We start from the raw sequence: 24,050 nt of genomic DNA, 5'->3' as shown, positions 1-24,050 counted from the left end.
GAAAGAAATCCCAACGGCTTAAACCAAAGAGATGATGCGCAACGGCTTCCTACAACTTGGAAAACGGTATTGAAGAAAAAGACCAAAATAAATCAGGCCGCAACATCCACGCGTAACATCCCGCCGACGACTGCAACCTACACCGGACCAATAACAAGAGCCAGAGTTCGCGCAGGGCAAGCAGCATCAGGATCAACTACATAAGCGACGGTATCGTGAGTAAAAATTCAGTTTACTTCAAGCAGCAGCGAGAAGCGGAACTACCTGACTTGACAATGGCAAGTGAGATCTTGCCGAAACGTCGTCAAAATAATGGTTTTTATCAAAACCAAAATTATTCAACGCGGAGTCAAACCCGGAAAACAACAGAAAGCATATATATATATATATATATATATATATATATATATATATATATATATATATATATATATATATATATATATATATATATATATATATGGCTCACAAATGATAGGAAGCCCGCTACAACCTGCCGATGAATGGAAGCCCGCGGTTTACGGGGTAAGGGGATTGTAGCACTGTCTTATTCCTACAGTCTTACGAAGCCCACTCGTATAAACGCGTTCACAGTGTATATGGATTACGCATTATACGAAGCCCGACGATGTTGCCATGTTTTAATTTACGTTTAAATAATACGACTGTTCTACGAGATCCTTATATGTGTATATAAGTCGTCATATTGCCTGTTATAAGAAGCCCAATTCTATTCAGCAATCTATACGAAGCATTTTATATGTTAAATATTAAATGTTTGTACATTCCTTCTACATAAAACATAAAAACAACCGCTAAATTGGACAAGAACAACTGTTTAACAGAAATAACACACACCACTTGGAACACAGTATAAAATAATTTCTTGAACGGTTCCAAATTGCACTTAACTAACTAACAATAAGAGACTAAGGGCTGTTTGATTGGTCAACTTTTCTTATGGGGCTGGTGACTTCCAGGTACATCTTTAGCTGTGGAACAGTTTCTATGGCTGTTATGTAAGTAGATACCGTTTACTAAAGAAAATTTGTATTATGTCTTTTGATCGCATACTATTTTACCAGGGCTCCATCGACCCTTGACTACTTAAGGATTGATGGTAGCATATATATCAAATTATATACCAAGCACTTTTCATCAGATTGGTCGCTCCCAATGATATAATGTCTCATTTTACATGATATGGACTGTTGAGTTCAATACTAAACAGTTGCTTGGCTTTATTGTATGTGATTGAAACCAAGACAAAGTTGTTTTTCATGTTTTATATATATGTGTACATGTCTCTCGTTTTGTGTTTTTTAGCTTGTAGTTTGTATAGAGAAGACTTTTTGTACTGGGCCTGATGATGAGTCATATATTGTAAGACTCGAAACCGGTTGCCCCATGATTACATAAAAACTAATAAAAAATACAAACTATAGATTGCGAGTATTGACTCAATTACCATATCCAATTGTATAATGGACTCGCATTGGCAACCCTTTCACCATTTCAATTTTTTAATCTTTTCTAAAATGTTTTCTGAAGAATTTTTATTGTTTCTATGTTTTTTTTTTAAATATTTAACAGCCGTTTTAGTAATAGTATTTTTAATTATGTATTGTAATCAACATTCTTTTATAATCTAAATTCTGGTAAGTTACTCATTAATATTTTTTATTCTTTCATACATGTTTTCTAAATTTTATCTTATTGCATTGTAGAAATTCTTGAGAAAGGAAATAAACATTTCCGAAAGCTTGAATATTGGATAATAGTGTACTTTAAGGCCCCAGTTTGACTTCTATACCCAAAAATAGTGAAATTCGTATTTCCTAATAAGTCAATTAAAATACTATGTGTATATATATATATATATATATATATATATATATATATATATATATATATATGTATATATATATATATATATATATATATATATATATATATATATATATATATTGTTTAAGTTTTTAAATTTCAATTCTTTATTATATTTATTTAAAAATACTTTAAACTTTAAGTTGTAATTGCCTGCTTAATTAGCTGAGTGGATTTAGTACGCCAATGATTTAGATTTCAATATATTCCTTCGGCTTGAGTTTCTTCTTTGGCACATTTTTCACACTACGTAAATCATATATAAACACATAAAGAACGTGAAATTTGATGATATACTAAAGAATATCCATGGAACAAGTGCATGTATCAAGTAATCATATAACATTGCTAAAACAATACATCCCCATGAGGGCTCCCCTTAATCATTCTTAGGTTTATTGCACTTTCGTACATATCTGTGGATACTATGTAGCAAAAATACTACTTTGCAGTAGTATTTGTTGAACTAAAATGATAAGATGAAATGAATGAAGGAAGAGTGATGAACTGATAATCGAAGTATGGAGAGACAGAGGCAAACTGAATAGAGTTGGCTAGCAAGAGATGCAGGAGAACAACTTGACACTCAAGGATGGATGCGGCTCGTTTGCATGCCTGTCGAAGAACAGTAGCTCAACCTAAAAAGAGATGATGACTAGAAAAGGGAAATCTTAAGATAAAAATATATGTCCGGAGAATAAATTAAATAAATATAATAATATAATAAAAATAGAAGAATATAGAAGATAAATAAAATAGACTGAATTATGGGCGCCAGAAGTTGGGATGGACCAAACTTCCAGGTATCTTAATGTTAAAGAGTAAATATAATAAATTCAAAAATGGAAAACAGAAATTGATATACAAAACAAATAAATATTTATTAAATATAACTACCTACATTATTGACAACCTCTGAGTTATGACAAGTGAAACTATGTAACTCTAAAATGACAATTTGACTCAATTACCTATCTTAATATAAATATATAAGAATATAAGGATAAAACTATAGTTACATTATTACTGGAGTAGCTTTTATATTGAGCGTACCACCAACTTACATATACTAGGTTAAATAACAACCTTCACCAAATAATTGTACGATTGTAATACGTACAACAACGTCAAATCCTATAGAAATATGAATAATAAAAATACCTCAATAATGTAAATAATAAATACATATAATTCTCAATGAGTTGACGGGCAACAAGCTCCTAAGTGAACCAACGAAGTCCTGGATGCAAGAGATCCATTTGCTGACTCGTGGTTCTGAATAATTAACAAGTCAAACTAAAAGATATCCTGAGGGATAGGGATTAGGGAGTGAATTTAATTTAATTACAAATGAATTTAAGTTAAGTAAACAAAATTTTGAATTTAAATTACATAAAAAACAAGCTAATGATATTAAAATATATATAGTTATATGCAAAATATGGGAAACAAGTCTAATAATGGTGATAAAAAAATAAATGTAAGGAACTACTGTATGGGAAAAGGTTATTTGGGCCCAAATTATCCTCTTTTACAAAGAGACATGCAGGTGTGGGAGCGCTATTGAATTATGTGTATGTTAATTAATTAAATGTTCTGGATATTATAAAAAATATAAATGTATAAGTATACTAGTATATGTAGGTAACTATTGCACTGTAAAATATAAAAGTTCCGGAAACAAACCCGATTGACCTGATATTGTCCCCACAAGTGTTCCTTGCTACTTCTCAGTAACGTCTTCGATCCCTAGTTAGGCACAGAATGGTGCTACACAGCTAACAGTAACATGGTAGTTCTCCAAGATGCAGCATAATGAAGTAAAAGAAAATTACATGGGCTTTTAGAACTTGTCCCCCGGGTGACTTGGTCGTAAAGCGGTCCCTCTCAGGTGGTAGGAGTAGTTACAGATTTTCCCCAAGTGGCTAAAAAAATAGAGTCCCGGTTTTATTTCATTGTAATAATATAGGGAAAAGTCAGAGAAGAAAACAAAAATCCGGAAGTTTTTATTTAGAATAAAGAAGAATTAGAAAAAACTATCTCATTAGAAAAGAAAAAACAATCTTCCACTAGACTGTTTGGTGACCTTGTGATAATATTGGCATATAAAATGGTCTTGACTTGATAATATGTAGACAAGTAGGTCTAAAATTTAAATGCTGAATATATTTATTTTGGAAATAGCTTTTCATAAAAGATAGTATAGTTATTAAATGATATGGAATAATGCCAAAGTAGTGTAAAAATTTATGAAGATACTAAATATCGGAACAGAATCGGTGGATATGATGTACGGAATTTATTATGTTTCAGAACTTCATGACTATAATATACAAAATTGGAATTGGGTAATATGTGATGTAACATAACCCCACAATTTACGAGAGATAATTTTATAAGATTTATGACAAAATACTTTCCCTCTGAGTGGATATTACAGACAATGAAATAGTTAAAAGATACTAGCCTTAATTAATAAGCTCACTGCAAGATTTAATAGTAATTTTTTGAAGACGTCAAATTAGACAAACAAACAAAATATGGCGTTATATAGCGTGTAAAAAAAAGTTATTTACCAGATAGCCACAATTCACTGCTGGAAATATTCAATTCTCGTTTCTTCAGCCCACTAAACACATATATAATAAACTCGGATAATTTAACTTTTCAAAATAATACTATGACTTGAAACATAAGATTGAAATATTCGCCGCTCTACTTGAATAGGCTATCTGCCACTCGCGTTAGACTGATTGTCTTGAACGCCCTGACCAAAGTGGCATATTTTTCGTGCTACGAGGACGATGTCACAATATAGTTAATTTGTTTACCGCCAGGAGTACACCAGGTACACAAATATACAGGTCTGCTAATCTATAGGTTTGTTATGACGTCAGAGAAAGACGAAATATTTACTAGTTATTGTTTTAAGTATAATTTAATAACAGAACATTATTAAAATTTAAATAAAGTAACAATAAAGGTCATTAGAAGTTAACGAAATGTTATAATCCCCTCCTACTAGGAGAAAAAATTTTACGCAAAATTTTTTTTTTCTAAAATTCAAATTATCATAACCAAGTGGTAATAATCTATTATTATACGGTGATCCGCAAGATTACCAGTAACCACAAATTAAGGATCAAGGGAAAGAAGTATGATCACTACACCAAACTATGAATCGCAAAAGATGACTTGAAGTCATATTAAAATGTCAGCGACATTTTGTCTGAAAGCCAAAACATAAGCTAAATAATCTACTTAAGTTCGTAATGATAAATAAATGTCGAACTGGCACTAAATCCAAAATTGAACTATCCATGGACATCAAATTTAAAAAGGGTATATCCAAGGACGAACAACCAGGCAAAGGTATGAGCCAATTCGCACCATAACCCCAAATAAATATACTAAAGTAAGACATAAGAAATTAAAACTAAAATCAGTGACGAATCGACCACTTAATCCAAAATTGAACTACCAATGGACACCAGATTTACAATAGCTTATCCAGAGAAGAACAATCAGGAATATTTATGGAACAATTCTCACCAGTGCCAAATAATACAAATAGTAAGCATATCAAAGTTATCCAAAAACTCATTAATCAAAATAAATGTGGAATCGGACTCTTAATCCAAAGTCGGACTATCAATGGACACCAGATTCATAAAGCATATCCATAGAAGGACGACCAGGAAGATTTATGGACCAATTCACACCAATACTAAATCACATAAATTAATTAGGCCTATGTACAACCACAACCGGTAATACGAGCCTATACAACCAAATAAACAAAATAAGTGAGGACTTGGATGCTTTATCCAAAATCGGACTATCAATGGACACCAGATTTATAGGAGCATATCCAAAGAAGAACGATCAGGAAGATTTGTGTACCAATTCTCACTAATACTAAATAAACTAAATTAGGTCTATCGACTAAAGTAAGTCGTTGACTAACTAAAATTGGTCCGTGCTGTTGTTCACTAGCTATAGCATGTAGCTACAATAGATGCATGGGAATAAGAAATACAGATAACGTACCAATTGTAATAATAAAATCTAAATGGTGAACTGACAAGGTCTATGACACCATGATACATGATAAAAAAAAATATGACGAGAACGAGCAACCAATTTTAAATAAAACTGTAGATTCATGCGTTCTCGCATACATAGAATTATCCAGGAAATATTCCTGAACCTCAACAACAAACTAATGCCTAAGGAAAGAAGAGGGAATCTACTAAAATAAGCAATTCATTTGTCCAAACACTTCAAATACTAAAAGGAACCTACTACCTATGAATTACGGGACATAATATAAACTAAATATTCCCTATCAAATGCTAAAAAATGTAACTAGAATAATTGGAATAATTACACAAGGATGGTCAGGACATGTGGCCAACATTTCCTGACCAGAAATATTTTGATGGATAAATATCTGCGTACTCTGCTATGAAAACGTAGGTTACGAAATCGGATAGCAGTGATCAGTTGCTGAATTTCGAACCCACGCATTCACTAGGTTACCTAGGAACCCACATTACAGAGCATTGGCAGACTAGTTCTTAAGAAGAAATTCATACATACATCAGAATTCCAAACTAATTCCAGAATCATACTCAGGGCATAAGGACATGAATTATTATAAAGTATTTAAGATATCTGTGACAAATGTTGATAAAGTAAACCAATATAAAATTAAGAACCACCCCATCTTTCCAATATGACAAATCTCATAACCAGAAAATAAAAGATACATATAAAAAAAATAGTATGTACCTAATCAAATATCAAAAATACAACACACAACCTGAGTTAAGTAGTGTATAATATTGTTAGTTCCATAGTTTCATACCAAATATCAACATTAAGCCAACTTACTTGTATGAGTTTACATATTCAAATATATAAATATACAATAATCAACAACCCTTCTATGCTAAGGGGGTAAGTGCACACTCTAAAAATTACAAGTAGGTTCTTATTAATTGGATATTCCTACTAACAGCATTAGTAATTAATAATGTTGATTCATAATAATTGAAGTGCATCATTAATAGTACAAAGAAAATGATAAGCTCACACATAAGAGTATTACATAAATAATTAACCTAATGATTCATAAATTGGAAGTCATCTAACAATAATGCCAAAAGATAAAAATTGAGCTATGTACCTGCTCTATCTGGTGAATAAATTATTAAGCTAAAATACCAAATCATAAAGAGATCGAGCCAAAGACAAATAGAGGAGGAGATTAGCTCAAAATACCCTATAAAATTAATCTTCCGAAGATGAAGAATCACTCTCATCCATGGTGTTATCAGGCAGTAAATCCTTTATGTGAAATTGTCCAATTCGTGTGTTAGTCGAATTGTCCTTCAATTCATATACTAACGGGGATATTACCTTTACGACCGTACAGGGAATATATTTCTGGCAAAATTTTGCCGAAATAGCATCACCCTTATTGGACCTCACAAAGTTTCGCTTCAACACTCTATCTCCAACGAAGAATCGCAGATCTCTTTTCCTCAGGTTATACTGCTGCTGGTTCCTGAGATAGGAAGTTTTTAACTTCTTCCGAATGTCAGAAAAAATTTGAGGTAGAGTCTGGAGATCATCTAAGCGATGAAGGTTATCGGATATCTGAGGGAGATTTGTGGAAGTGTCTGAAATTGCACCAAAATAGTCACCAGATAAAGCAACATGTCCACCAAAATTGAGATATGCAGGAGAACATTGGGTAACCTCATGGACAGAAGTCCTTATGGCTTGAGCTATGGAATGGATATATTGATCCCAAGCTCGGTGATCTGGGAATGTATAGGACCTTAGGGCTGTGACAATACTGCGATTCACTCTCTCAGTATGATTGGCTTGAGGATGGTATGCAGCATTATAGAAGGTCCTCTGAACCTTATATTTAGTTAGAAGGTCTTTAAAAGCCTTCGACACACACTGAGGACCATTGTCACATGACAAAATTTAGGGAACACCAAACAACAAAAAGACTTGTTCCTCTAAATATTTCAAAATTGCTGGAGTTGTGACCTGACGAAGAGGACAAACTATAGGAAATTTGGTGAAATAATCCACAACTACCAAGCAATAAGTATTACCCTTATAGCTACGAGAATAAGGTCCAATGAGATCCAACGAGATCGTCTGCCAAGGAAAATTAATGTTCCTAAAGGAACCCATGAGTCCAGCTTGTGGTAAATTACTGGGTTTACAAGTCGCACAAACTATACACTTAGAAATATACTTTTTATAGACTTGCGCATGCCAGGTCAATAATATAATTTGGCAATACGATGAAAAGTTTTATAAAAACCAAAATATCCAGCAGTAACTTCATCATGAAACATACGTAATAATGTTCTCCCTATTTGGCGTAGGTACAACTATTTTCCAATCTGACATATTGGATAAGGCCTCTATAGGACTTAAGATATGTTTGTACAGTATATTGTTCTCTACCTTAAAATCAGGATAATTTTGTGGGTCTTGAGTAACCCTATCAATCATATTCTGATAGCACTCGTCAGGAGTTAAGGTGGACAAATCTAATACATTAAGATCATGAACACGGGAAAGAGCATCAGCAACCACTACCCCGTTGGCCTTTCGATGAACAATCTTATATGAATAAGCCGCCAGTTTGCATATCCATCGGGAAGTCTCTGAGATGGGTTTTTCATACTATGAAGCCATACCAAGGAACTATGGTCCGTAATTATGGTGAAATTACGGCCCTCTAAATAATAACGAAATGCTTCTAACCCATGTATGATAGCTAAGAGTTCTTTCTCAGTGGTGGAATAGTTTTTCTGGGCCTTATTAAATTTCTTACTCGTGTAAGCTCTGGGATGTTCCGAGCCATCTTTCAACTGGAACAATACGCCACCAGAAGCAGTATTAGAGCAATCAGTCATCAAATAAAAATGCTCATTAAAATTAGGTGATATCATGACGGGTGCGCTAGTTAAAGCATCTTTAACGCGCCTAAAAGCTTCATCGGCCTCAGGAGTCCAAGTAATGGTCTGCCCCTTTTTCCTGTTCTTAAAAAGATCAGTAAGAGGTGACAACAAGGTAGAGTATGATAATACCGGCGATGAAACCGGTACGATGAAACCGGCGATAATATCCACACATTCCCAATATCCTACGGACTTGGGTGGTGGTCTTAGGTATAGGAAAATTCTTAATAGCAACTATTTTCTCAGGATCAGTCCTTAGACCCTGATTATCAAAAACATAACCCAAAAACTTAAGACTAGGGCGACAAAACTGACACTTATCCAGATTAATCGTTAGATTAGCTTCCTTAAGACGTAAAAACAATTTATCTAAAATTTCCATATGAAGGGAAAAATCAGGAGTGACTACCAAAATATCGTCCAAATAATAGAAAACATAGGGCTCTAACTGTGGACCAATGACTAAATCCATCAGACGACACATTGTCTGAGGAGCAGAAACAAGACCAAAAGGCATGGTGACAAACTGGAATAATCCTTTACCACTGACAGCAAAAGCAGTATACTTCTTGCTCTCTTCACTCAGTGGGATCTGTAAGAAGGCCTTAGACAAATCTATCGAAGAGATGTATTTGGCATTTTGAAGTTTGCTCAAAATCACATCAATTCGGGGAATTGGATAAGCATCCCTGTTAGTGGTGATACTGTTTAGTTTTCGACCATCAAAGCAGATCCTGAAGGATCCATCCTTCTTCTTCGTTAACCAGAGCGGAGAACAGTAGGACGACGTTGAATGTTCAATGATATTTAAAGCAAGCATCGAATCTACTTCTTTTTCTAAATCTGCCTGCCAGGCTTGAGGTATGGGATACTGATATAATCTGAAAGGAGCAGGATTTCCCACCTCAATAGTGTGAGATATTAATGAAGTACGACCTAGTTTGTCATTTGAAGAAATAGTAGTAAACTGAGAAATCATATTCTCCAATTGCCTTTGTTCAGAACTAGATAAACTGGAAAAATCATGAATAGCACTAAGGGTAGACAGATTAAATTCAGATATCGAAAAAGAAAAATCAGAACAACTTAAGGTGCTATTAAAAGCATTGAAGAAGACCATACCTAAAATTATAGAATTCTGTACAGAAGGAATAACATAAAATGTAATTTGCCTACATAAATTTGCCACTGTAATTTCAATTTGGAGTTTGCCTGTAATAGACTGAACTGTACCATCTGCTGTAGATACTTGCAAGGATGAAATGGGCATAATGGGTATATTAGCATTTTTCAATAAATTTAACGAATGTGCTCCTATCAACGAAATATTAGAGCCACTATCTAATAAAGCTAAACACGATTTCCCTAAAATTTGAATAGGTAAATATGGCCTATTATCATTTTGTTTCTTAACTAATAGAGAATTAATATCTAAATCTAAAATATTTGGTTGGCTGCAACCATTATATGGAACTACTTCACCATCAAAACTATTATTATGATTAACACTACTAATTAAAGAAGAATTTGTGGATTTGCAACCCTGTGAATCATGCGCGTTCAACGTATAATGACTAAAAGTTAATTTGTGGACTGATTTTGATTTGTGGTGTGTGATTGTTTCCTGAACGATGCCTTATTCCCTTTCCGATTGGAAAATGGGTTTGCGTTGCTTGGTGTGCTTGGGCCAGCTGTCTCGTTTTCTGATGGGGTTTGATTCCCTGATTGGGTGTTGGACGGAGAAACGCTCAAGGGACGGACCTCCGACATTTCGTTTCCCGAATACTTAAAACAATTTCTTTTGAGAGTATTTTCCCTACCGCAACCGTGGCAGAAAATACGAGTTTGAGGGATACCACAATCATTGAACTTGTGATTAGACTGGTGACAATTCCAGCAAACAACGGAACCAAAAACAGAAACATTATGTTCAGGGCCCTTATTTTGCCAAGAACGTTGTCTAAAGGAAGTTGGCTGAAAAGAAGAGTTAGAAGAGGGTCGAGATTAAGATGGAGGCTGAGAAGACCAGGATAACGTTTCTTCCAAACGTTTGCACTTTACAGTGAGATCATCAATACTCTGGATGTCCATAAGAGCTAACTGTTGATGGTAAAAAGGCAATAAACATTTTAAGATGATTTTTATTTTGGACAAATTAGATAAAGGAGTGTCTAAACGGCTACACATGCCTAAAATAGTGTTAATGAACATAGTGACAGACTCCCCTGGGTTCTGCTTACGGTTTTTGATTTCATCCAAGAGATCATCTTGGTATGAGTAAGGAAGAAAATCTGACTTCAACTTGCGAACCAGATCTGACCAACAAGATAAATTACCTCTATTATTCATGAACCAGGTAAAAGCAGGACCGGTAAACAATTCGGCTGAAGCAGCAAACAAATTTTCTTCAGAGACCCCTCTAGATACACGAAGACACTCAACCTTTTCCAAAAATGAAATCACATCATTGTGCTGTTTTTCACCGGAAAATGAAACACCCCATTTGTGTACTTGCACGGGTTTGGAGTATGTGAAACTAGGAACGACACTGACTGGAGCATTAGGAGTAGATGTGGCTATGGGGTTAACCTTAGAATCAAGCTCACCCTCCAATGTAAGGATTTTAAGAGAAACAGACTTTTTAAAAGGTTCCTGCTCTTCCGTAGTACACTGTAACAAGTGTACCCGGCCAGAAATATGAGTTAGACGAGATATTAATCGAGTATACTCAGTATCCTGTACAGTTCCCCTAAACTTCTCTATTTTCTTCGACAAGTTATCCAACGTTTCAGATATTCCTTTCCGTTGGTCCTCAAAAGGGATATATACAGCCGAAAGTTGGGTGAAACTCCTATTGCCTGCTTCTTGCTTCAAAGCACCCCGCAAAAGATTGCGTTTTCTATCGGCTGTTGCCGACTCCTCTGGTACTACGTCCCTAATTTTCAACTCATAGTCCAATTCGTCAACCAGAAGATGTTCAACTTTAAAAGCACACATGATGAAAGCAAAAATTATTGACAAGCAATCCAAAAGTCAGAAATACGAAATATATATCAAATAAATAAAGTAAATAAGGTATAATCAAGTAAATATAGTACCTAAATATTGGAAAAATTTTTAGTTATTATACTTGTATCAAAAAAACATATGTAAGTATTAACGTTTAACTGTACATACAAGTACACCACTGGCTGAAGGAGCAAAATTTGCAATAATAAAATATATATGTTAGTTACTTATACTTTGTTTCAACTTCAACCTAGAATGTAAGCTGTATGACAAACCGATAAAGGAGGTTTCAAAATCTGAACTAATTAATCGATACAGCAGTGACAGTGTACCTGTTAAGTATTAATAAATATAAAGACAAAAATAAATCAGAAATAACATGTATACAAAGACCTCAAAAGTAATAGTACAGAAATTTCACATAAAAGAAAAAGAACTAACTAAAATAACTACTGTCTTAGAACCTAAGGTTGACACCACAGTTGGGCTGCCGATTGTAGCAAAAATACTACTTTGCAGTAGTATTTGTTGAACTAAAATGATAAGATGAAATGAATGAAGGAAGAGTGATGAACTGATAATGGAAGTATGGAGAGACAGAGGCAAACTGAATAGAGTTGGCTAGCAAGAGATGCAGGAGAACAACTTGACACTCAAGGATGGATACGGCTCGTTTGCATGCCTGTCGAAGAACAGTAGCTCAACCTAAAGAGAGATGATGACTAGAAAAGGGAAATCTTAAGATAAAAATATATGTCCGGAGAATAAATTAAATAAATATAATAAAAATAGAAGAATATAGAAGATAAATAAAATAGAGTGAATTATGGGCGCCAGAAGTTGGGATGGACCAAACTTCCAGGTATCTTACACTGCTGTTAAATAATAAATATATTAAATTCCAAAATGGAAAAAAAATAATTGATATACAAAACAAATAAATATTTATTAAATATAACTACCTAGATTATTGACAACCTCTGAGTTATGACAAGTGAAACTATGTAACTCTAAAATGACAATTTGACTCAATTACCTATCTTATTATAAATATATGAAAATATAAGTATAAAACTATAGTTACATTATTACTGGAGTAGCTCTTATATTGATCGTACCCCCAACTTACATATACTAGGTTAAATAACAACCTTCACCAAACAATTGTACGATTGTAATACGTACAACAACCTCAAATCCTATAGAAATATGAATAATAAAAATACCTCAATAATATAAATAATAAATATATATAACTCTCAATGAGTTGACGGGCAACAAGCTCCTAAGTGAACCAACGAAGTCCTGGATGCAAGAGATCCTTTTGCTAACTCGTGGTTCTGAATAATTAACAAGTGAAACTAAAAGCTATCCTGAGGGGATAGGGATTAGGGAGTGAATTTAATGTAATTACAAATGAATTTAAGTTAAGTAAACAAAATTTTGAATTTAAATTACATAAAAAAAACAAGCTAATGATATTAAAATATATATAGTTATATGCAAAATATGGGAAACAAGTCTAATAATGGTGATAAAAAAATAAATGTAAGGAGCTACTGTATGGGAAAAGGTTATTTGGGCCCAAATTATCCTCTTTTACAAAGAGACATACAGGTGTGGGAGCGCTATTGAATTATGTGTATATTAATTAATTAAATGTTCTGGATATTATAAAAAAGATAAATGTATAAGTATACTGGTATATGTAGGTAACTATTACACTGTAAAATATAAAAGTTCCCGAAACAAACCCGATTGACCTGATATTGTCCCCACAAGTGTTCCTTGCTACTTCTCAGTAACGTCTTCGATCCCTAGTTAGGCACAAAATGGTGCTACACAGCTAACAGTAACATGGCAGTTCTCCAAGGTGCAGCATAATGAAGTAAAAGAAAATTACATGGGCTTTTAGAACTTGTCCCCTGGGTGACTTGGTCGTGAAGCGGTCCCTCTCAGGTGGTAGGAGTAGTTAAAGATTTTGCCCAAGTGGCTAAAAAAAAATAGAATCCCGGTTTTACTTCATTGTAATAATGTAGGGAAAAGTCCGAGAAGAAAACAAAAATCCGGAAGTTTTTATTTAGAATAAAGAAGAATCAGAAAAAGCTATCTCATTAGAAAAGAAAAAACAATCTTCCACTAGACTGTTTGGTGACCTTGTCATAAGATTGGCATATAAAATGGCCTTGAATCGATAATAGGTAGACAAGTAAGTCTAAAATTTAAATGCTGAATATATTTATTTAGGAAATAGCTTTTCATAAAAGATAGTATAGTTATTAAATGATATGGAATAATGCCAAAGTAGTGTAAAAATTTATGAAAATACTAAATATCGGAACAGAATCGGTGGATATGATGTACGGAATTTACTATGTTTCAGAACTTCATGACTATAATATACAAAATTGGAATTGGGTAATATGTGATGTAACCTAACCCCACAATTTAAGAGAGATAATTTTATAAGATTAAGACAAAATACTTTCCCTCTGAGTGGATATTACAGACAATGAAATAGTTAAAATATACTAGCCTTAATTAATAAGCTCACTGCAAGATTTAATAATAATTTTTTTGAAGACGTCAAATTAGACAAACAAAAAAAATATGGCGTTATATAGCGTGTAAAAAAAAAGTTATTTACCAGATAGCCACAATTCACTGCTGGAAATATTCAATTCTCGTTTCTTCAGCCCACTAAACACATATATAATAAACTCGGATAATTTAACTTTTCAAAATAATACTATGACTTGAAACATAAAATTGAAATATTCGTCGCTCTACTTGAATAGGCTATCTGCCACTCGAGTTAGTGAACGCCCTGACCAAAGTGGCATATTTTTCGTGCTACGAGGACGATGTCACAATACAGTTAATTTGTTTACCGCCAGGAGTACACCAGGTACACAAATATACAGGTCTGCTAATCTATAGGTTTGTTATGACGTCAGAGAAAGACGAAATATTTACTAGTTATTGTTTTAAGTATAATTTAATAACAGAACATTATTAAAATTTAAATAAAGTAACAATAAAGATCACTAGAAGTTAACGAAATGTTATAACTATTCTGATCTGAAGCATCTGAATAAATTCACTTGCATGTTGTGTTGTTGATTTTCTTCCTCACCTGTGCATTTTGTGACCTCGCTATTACCACATGCACATTTTATATCTAACAGTGGAATATGGGCGATTTATTTCGGGTTTAAAATCATTTCGAATTCCGATACCAGATTATGCCAGGCGGTTTAATGCTTAAGTACTAACACACCGTCTCTCAGACGGCATCGTTTGTGGAAAGTGGGATATTTCCCTTCCTAGAAAATTTTAAAGGTCACCCGTTTATGACTTTTTAAGTTGGGTTGTTATTTAGTAGTATTAAATTCGGCAATTTGCGGCAGGTTGTTATTCGAAAGATATTTAGACACAAAGTATGATTTCCGTCTAATAGACGGGGGTGTTAGTGTTTGTGCCCAATTCGTCATTTAACATAATGTGCCCTAGTTCGTGAAAAGTTCAAATAAGGGGATAGAGACTATGAGGAAACTCTTTTGAAATGACTTGATTAGGTAGAAGACTACATAAGCGAAGTGGGATCAATTTGTGTTGAAAATGTTGCCACTGACTACCATTGCTACACCGTACAAATTTTAGTGCCTGTCAGATTTTTTTGTTTTAATATTTTTTAAAAACATTTTTATTTTCATGTTTATTACTCTTTGTTTAACTCGATTCTAAATTTTTATCAAAATTCTTTAATTTGTTTCATTTTTATCACACTTTTTTTCAGGAATAAAAAGTCACACAAACAATCCTTCCATTCTTGTTATAATGTTTTTTATTTTAATAAATACAAAAAACTAGATAAATTACTGTGTTTTTTTTAGATAATTAATACTTTTATTAAGTCATCGAAATATTTTTTTGCATTAAAATATTTAACATATAAAAAATAACAAGTGAAATGTTAAACCCGTCTGTCAGGCGGTTAGTTAGTGTTTACGTCATTGATTTAAGATGTTAGTACTTACCGATAGTGCAGTGGGATTTCATTAACCCGGGAGCAGTCGCGCTCACTTCCGTCACGTAAGTAGACGCGCGTAGAGAAAAAATCTCACAATACGAATTTAAATACAAATTTAAAACAAATTTCTATTTTATAATATTTTTTATTACTTGTTATCCTAAAAATATTTATTTCTAACAATTTTAAAGCTAATTGGTTCTCACCAAAACCCTAAATTAAAAAAAATTAAAAATAAAAATAAAAAAAAATTATACGCGTTACAATAATCTTCCTTGAGGCACTTACGACTGGAAAGTTATGTTGCAAAATTTTTCATCAAGTTATCACGGAAAAGGATAAAATGTGAGATTTTTCTAACGGCGCGACTGCTCCCGGGTTAAGAGTGTTTTATGCCTGTCTAATTCTCAATGGGAAATTTATTTCAGGTATGCAAGATTCAATGTTTTTACAGAATTATCTCCAGGATCTGTTCTTAGCGGATAAGACTGTCTTATTATCGATTTTTAGTTTAGCCTTAGGGAGCGTTCACTACGGAGACCATAGGATTGTATCCTCGCCTAGTATCATATTATGATCGTATTCATCGCATAGTATCCTCGCCTGGAGCAGAGCATTGTACTTTTCATGTTCACAATGAGGTATCTCGCCCTGGTATCGTTGTTATCTCTTCGTACGTAGAAACTACATTATACAGCAATTGTGGACCACAATTTCTTCAATACGATGTTATTGTGATGATTTTTATCTCTTTTATTCCAAATTGCTTCCCTCACAAATACTAAACCGATCAACTTTTCCTTGTCCATATTGCGTTTCGATCGTAGAGTACCGGGGTCGATTGTTAAAAAAATACTAAGCTCGAATACTATGGTCCAAACCAGATGGTCCGATACCTGGCTCTGCGCTTGACTGTGAACGCTCGCATTTAAAATAATGCATATATTTTACCTGGTATTGGATACTATGGGTACGATACTTTGGTCGGAACGAAGGTTGGCGCCTCGTAGTGAGCGCCCACTTATATGCTTCCCGATTACCTAATTTCTTCACGCTGTTAAAGCCGGCTTGTTTCTTCTCTGAGATCAGCGGACTTCTTATTCCACCAAGCTGCTTATTTGGGTAGGCGACTTTGTCTTACTTATCCGTCAATCGTGTCTTCCTGAAATGTATTTGTTTCTAATAACTCGATTATAGCGAATAATAGTTCCACCTATTTTTAGACTAAAACTCACATCTGAACTAAATTGCAATACATTTTAAGAGATTTATACCCTGTTTTAAAACAAGGAGGAGTAAACTCAAAAGACAGATTCACACCCAATAATGTCACTAGAAAAATCACCAAAGAGTTCTAAAAACAACTGTTTCTTATATAAAAGCATACTTACTAAGAATTTAAGAATTAAAGGAGTAACGCAGAAAACACAAAAAATCTCAATATAATTTAGTTCACCTATGAAATGCCAGTGGTATCAAAATTTCATAAATGTCAATATTGTCAAAATTCATAACAGTGGAGTAAACTTGCATGAGGTTGAACCAATTACAAGCAAGCATTACGGCGCGGTAAATTTGAATTACTCCTCCTAGTTTAAAAACATTGTATGGTATATTTTATATGCATGTGACGTTCTAATGAAATTCTACTATATACAATATTTTTGTATACATCAATTTTGTAATAAATCAATCAATAAATGTTATCCAAATATTTAGTCCAATTATGTTTTTAGTGCAATTTTCTATTTGAAATTAAAATAGCATGCCTACAAAATTCATAATGACGTTATTTCCATTTTATCTTTACAAATATTTCAAATACCTGTTAAAATATTTAAATTTTTTCAGTGCACCAAATATTTATATTTTTAAAAGATGATCTCTTTTTCAGACTGATGATGACCTTCCATCATCGGATACAATTAGTTGGGCAGATGGTCTCCTTTTAGTTTATTCAATCACAGATCGAAGTTCCATTAATTACTTAAAGCGAGTAGAAGCTCTTATAACGGATTCTAACATTTCTGTTTATATTGTTGGAAATAAAAATGATATGGTAAGTTAAAAAATACGTAAGCTTTTAAAAATATAGAAGAACAGGAAGAACATATTTTAGTATACAATACATATATTATATTCTGCATACAAAGTTTAATTTTACATGTTCCTAAAATTTATATTCAATAAACATAAGATCTTCTTGGAGTGCCGTACCCAAAGAAGTATCTTCCACTGCAATAACCCGATGTTGTTCTCGATCTTGCGCGGCATGTAACAATTCATCTACTACAGTAGTAGCTGACCAGTAACTGGTCAGCCAGTCCATTGACGAAGGTATCAGAGTCATGAATATTTCTTCCTAAAAATAATTCTTCTTTTTTCCTCGATATTTACGTTGAGTATGAACTGCAGTAGATATTCAAGTTTTTTCTTTTTTATCATCTTCGTCAATTCACCTTCGCCTTGACATATTCTGTTTAAGACTTGTATTTTGTGAACCCATTTGAAACACGAATATACTATTTTGTTAGGCACTAAATTGTTTATTACTCCTAGAACGTCAGCAACTTAACATAAGTGAACATTTTCACCGCTTAGACATATCAAATAAAATCAAGATTGGATAATGGATGTAGTTCTAGAGCTACGTTCCTGTGGCATTTTTATGTTTTCTAAAATATTTAATAGGAACTAGCCACAAGTACAGTTAAAAAGTTAAAAATATGCTTATAGGCCTGGATCCCGCGTACCAAAAAAAGTTGATTAATAGCAAGCTAAAAGTTTGTTAATAGCTTAACGGTATCTAGTCGGACAAACTTTGATGTGTGGGAACACTGTAACCGGAACAGTTTTGGAACAGTTTAAAAATTTGGATTTTGGACAAATTTTCAGCTCGCTATTAATCAACTTTTTTTTTGGTACGCCTGATTCAGGTGTATTATTTCGACGTTTAGGTTTCCACTTCAGACCTAATATTAAAAACAGACATACAATAGTTATTAAGGTACCAAGGGTATTATAAGGATAATAACGCTTGAAGTCAATGGTGTATACTGCCGTGCTAGGCCCAAAGGCGGTAACTAACATTTTACAAAATGGTGGCAAAATCGATTTCAAAATTGAGTGCTAAAATTTTGGCCCGTAAGGGATTTATGGACTAGCTAATAGTTTTTATGCATGGATATATGCCCCAGTTTATTAAGGGAACCATTAATTATATTTTAAAACAAAGTTTTATATAAAAAGAGGTAGATACCGCTAAAACGTTTTATCAAAACTTACTATAAAACTAAGCCTATTAGCGGTATGTGGTTTACAGTTGTGATTGATATGAAATAAAAAGCTTTTCTGTGTATTACAGTTTATTAAATTGAAAGAATTAAAGTACTATTAAATGTTATTATTTTGTTGAGCTACAATATGACAACAACAAATTGACAATATTTAGTTGCAGTTATATCTATTTCTTTCAAGAGTCAATAAATACATATTGGTTCATTAATATAAATGTTCTATTTGTGATTCAATATAGACAATTTAATAGACCACCAAACAACATAATTTGTGTCTGGTACATATACAAAACCTATTTAGTATTACAATACAATGGTATTACCTCATAATTAACATTTTTTATAAAATCTTTTATAGTGCGTCTAATAATTTGGGCAGAACTGTACTTATACTAAACATAATTCGTTCAGATTGTTATAGATGTTTAAACATCTGCTGAAGCGTTTTAAAGAATTCTTTAACTGTGAATGTGATTGTAAACCATACTTTTGACTTTCTCAGCTATTTTTATTTTGTTTCTTAGCGACAAAGGTTTGCTATTTTACGACAGGCCTGAGTTACTATAGAGCTTCAAGATTTTTATGATCGCCGACACCTGCTCTAATATTATTATGTATTGTTATATTATTGGTTATTTCACAATATTATATTTGGGAAAATACCATAATTTACAGTAATTAGGGAAAATTTTAACATTTTATTAGCTGTATTGTACAAACTAGTTATATGTTATGATTAAAATATGATGACCATTGTCTTTTAGACCGAAAAATACCTAATTATGGGATATATAAGATTTTTAAAATATACAAACAAATTTTTGGATTATTATCCAGGTACCTGACGCATTCTTAGAAAATTTATAAAGGAATAAAACCAGCATTTTTGTATAAAACTTACGTAAAGAATTCTCAAAAGATTAAATAAAGATAACCCAAATCTACAATCCCGTATCTATAATAGCATTGTATAACTAGACTACTAGACATTATCTAGTTAAACAATGATATTAGCTTGTATTTAAACAAAAAAAATGCAATCAATGGGACTGCTAATTCTAATCCCATGTAAGACCAACAAAGGGTTTAAACATACAGAAAACTGAAACAAACCTTGAAACAAAGTATGAAACAAACCTTGCGCCTGTATAGGCTGAACATAGTTTTTTTTTCACCTCTTGTAATTGCTTTACAATAAATTTTTCTCTTTCTACAATATTGTCTTCAGTGGTATCACCTCGTGGTTCACAACTCTTACTCGACTCTACTTGATTTTCTAAAAAAACATAATACCTATTTTAAGTCTCTTTTTCTAAAAATGTTTGTGGACAGCGTGTGGATATATTATTAAGTTTTTAAAACCTAATTAAAAAAGACATATTTTTTAAATACGAAAATCTCTTAGTGCCTAATTCAAGATATAAAAAATCATCCACTTGGGACAGATTCATATTGTTTAGGACAACATAATTTGGTTAATTCTTGACATATTATAATCAAAAATGGAAATACATTTCAATAGATATAATAAACTCGAAAATTTCTTACCATCCTCGCTAATTATTTCTTTTACTAACTATCTAATGCCATCCCCTCTTTGTGAACACACACACACACACACACACACACACACACACACACACACACACACACACACACACACACACACACAACTCTTTTAACTAACACAATAATTTATTGTAAAGTTAGGCCGAATTTACTTTGTAATACTAAGGCGATTTGGCGGTTTCTAAATGTAGGCGTAGCATTCTTGAAAGTAGATTAGCGGTAAGTGCAATATGCTAAGGTATATGGACGGCAACTGTAGCAGATACCGTCAAAACGCCATAGTATTTAACATTTGCCGCCAAATGGCTTAGTATTTTAACTGAAAAGTGTAGATACCGCTAACAAAATTGCAATTTTATTTAAAATATAATGCTTCTACAACTCCAAAAACTTTATAAATATATACTAAATACCCTATTTTACCTAAAAATACAAAACTCTCATTTTCGATAAAAATCAGTTCCCGCCTTTGGGCTTAGCACGGCAGTATATACCGAGGGCCTATGACCCGAGGGTATATACGTTGAGCGAAAGCGTTATTATCTATAATACCCGTGGTGCCTTCAACGTTTAATGTCCGACTAAATTCTTCTGTATATGCAAAAAATTTGAATGGATTTTGAATTAATTAGTTTTCAAATAAGTACATTTAGCTGCAATAGTCGTAACGGAATTGTGATAACTATAGTTTTACTTAAGTTTTTATTTGTCAACTTGACAGTATTTAACTAGTTATTTAAATTTAACGCCCAAGGGCGGTATTTTTCAAAATAACGCCCTAGGGCATTATATCGTATTTAACTGACTTCGAAATCAGGTCATTATTTGTCAAATAATGTACCAGTCGGACATTAACGAAATTAAAAGATCCGAAGGTTTCTTACTTTTCATATCAACTCAGGTATAGGCTATTGATTATGATCAAAATAAGAGATCTAAAAGGAACTACAACGTTAACGCGATTTTCTTGTCTCATATGGTCAATGGACCTCTAAATTTAAAAAAAAACGCGGAGGGCTACCATTTAAACAGGTGCGTTTTTGAGAAAGGGTTGAATAAGTCCCTAGGCACAGGGTGAATTAGGGTAAGTTCTACGCACTTTTGGTATAAACATGTCTAGAGAAAATTTGTTCCAGTGTAACAAAAAAGATAACTTCTGTTGGAGTGAAAGTAAAGAGAATGATAAACTACACCAGAAGTAAGGAAAAGAAAAAGAAATTAAACTGAGCTAACGTAGCTAAAAAGTAACAAAAATGTGTGGCTTCTACGTTGAGATGCAGATGTAACAAAATACTACTTTTGCAGTAGTATTAGTAGAGGAAGATGCAAATATGAAGAGATAGATAAACTAATAATAGAAGTCTAAGTAGATAGAAGCAAACTGAATGAAGTTAGGCTGGCGATATATGTAAGAGAACGACAACTTGACACTCAAGGATGGATACGACCAATTTGCATGCCTGTCAAAGAACAGTAGATCAAAGTAGATAGCGATGAAGACTAGAAAAGACAATATGAAGATAAGAGTAGATGCTCAGAAAATAGACATAATTATTATAATAGTATAGTAAAAATATAGATGATAAATAAAACAGAGGCGCCAGAAGATGGGACCAACCAATCTCCCAGGTATTTTACAGTGCTGTCAAAACCATATTAAATATATTAAATCAATAAATGTAAACATCAAAGAATAATAAGAATAAATGTTATACAAAATAAGTAAATATTTATTAAAAATAAAATAACTACCTAGATTTGCACAATCTCTGAGTTACAAAATGATTATAATAGACTCTAACATGACAAGAGTTATGGTTTACTCTATTATATTCAAGATAACAACAATAATGTTACCTGTTATTACATATAGGGTACAATATTCACATGAGACTATCTTTACCAAATGATTATAGTACGCTTGCTACGTACAACTAAAATTAAATACCGACAAATATAAAAAATAATATAAATAAGCTGGCACAAGCCTGACTAAGGGAAATATAATAAAAGGAATTGAACAAAGTTAAGGAATAAACGTTAAATAAATTGAAGCTAAGATAAATACCTATACAAACGACTTGAGTTAACCGAACAAATAAAACGAAGCAAATAATTAACTACAAAATATCTGAGAAACAAGCAGTTAATAGTACAACCTAAATTTACAAACCAATTAAATCAATAATAAAGTATAAAACTTAATTTTCTGGGCTTATTCCTTGTGCACAAGTAACTTACCGTAGATACAATAGTATGGGAACTTAATACGCTAATATATCAATATGTTATCTAAAAAAGTAAGCTAAATCTTAAAAAAATAATTAATAATCATAGTGGATCCAACGAATATCTGAGATATAAAAACACAATAGTTACTCAAATCACAAAACTAAATGTTCCCAAAACAAACCCAAACGACTCCTAAAGAGGTTGCTGCTGCATCCCCGAAAATGAGCAACAGGATGGTGCTAACCTGTCCTCCCCGCAGGTTCAGGTGTGGAGGAAATCAGGAGCTGGAAAGCTCAATAGCTTGTTCCCAAATGACTTCTTCCCAGGTTGATTTGACTGTGGCTGTAATAGGCCTTCCCTAGGTGGTCAAAGGGGTTACGACTTCACATAGCTCTTTCTTCCAAATGGCTAAAACATTTTCCTAGTTTTATTTTCCATATAAACCGGTGAGCAAAAAGTAAAGAGATAAAGAAATAAATGAGAAAAACTCTTTAGAAGAAATAATACTGAAAAAGCGGCCATTAACTGGAACAAAAACTAATCTAAAATAACCTTGAACTATTGTGGGTGTGAAGATATGAACAAATATAATGACATTGGTTCAGATAATAGACTTTTAACTTTGAAATTTGAATATAGAATATGATTTATCTGAGATAATATTGTATTAATATAATAGCCTATATATGTATACATATACATATATACAGGGTGTAACAAAAATACAGGTCATAAATTTAATCACATATTCTGGGACCCAAAATAGTTCGATTGAACCTAACTTACCTTAGTACAAATGTGCACATAAAAAAAGTTACAGCCCTTTGAAGTTACAAAATAAAAATCGATTTTTTCCAATACGTCGAAAACTATTAGAGATCTTTTATTGAAAATAGACATGTGGCATTTTTATGGTAGTAGTATCTTAAGAAAAAATTATAGTCAAATTTGAAAGCCCCATAAAAAATGTATGGGGGTTTTGTTCCTTTAAACCCCCCCCCCAAACATTTGTGTACGTTCCAATTT

The 24,050-nt window shown here is 32.8% G+C and overlaps 1 protein-coding gene across 1 annotated transcript in view; it reads left to right on the top strand.

Annotated features, from left to right (window-relative positions):
- The window catches only part of LOC114342542 (ras-related and estrogen-regulated growth inhibitor), a 603,448-nt gene that overhangs the window by 568,855 nt on the left and 10,543 nt on the right, over positions 1-24,050 (top strand). Inside the window, exon 4 of the mRNA XM_050656585.1 lies at positions 17,822-17,986. Coding sequence (XP_050512542.1) covers positions 17,822-17,986 — 165 coding nt within the window. The remainder of the gene's footprint in view (positions 1-17,821; positions 17,987-24,050) is intronic.

This window comes from Diabrotica virgifera, chromosome 7 (assembly GCF_917563875.1).
Source record: "Diabrotica virgifera virgifera chromosome 7, PGI_DIABVI_V3a".
Taxonomy (NCBI): Eukaryota; Metazoa; Arthropoda; class Insecta; order Coleoptera; family Chrysomelidae; genus Diabrotica; species Diabrotica virgifera.
The sequence above is the reverse complement of the archived record's forward strand: the minus strand, read 5'-3'. Positions and strand labels throughout refer to the sequence as shown.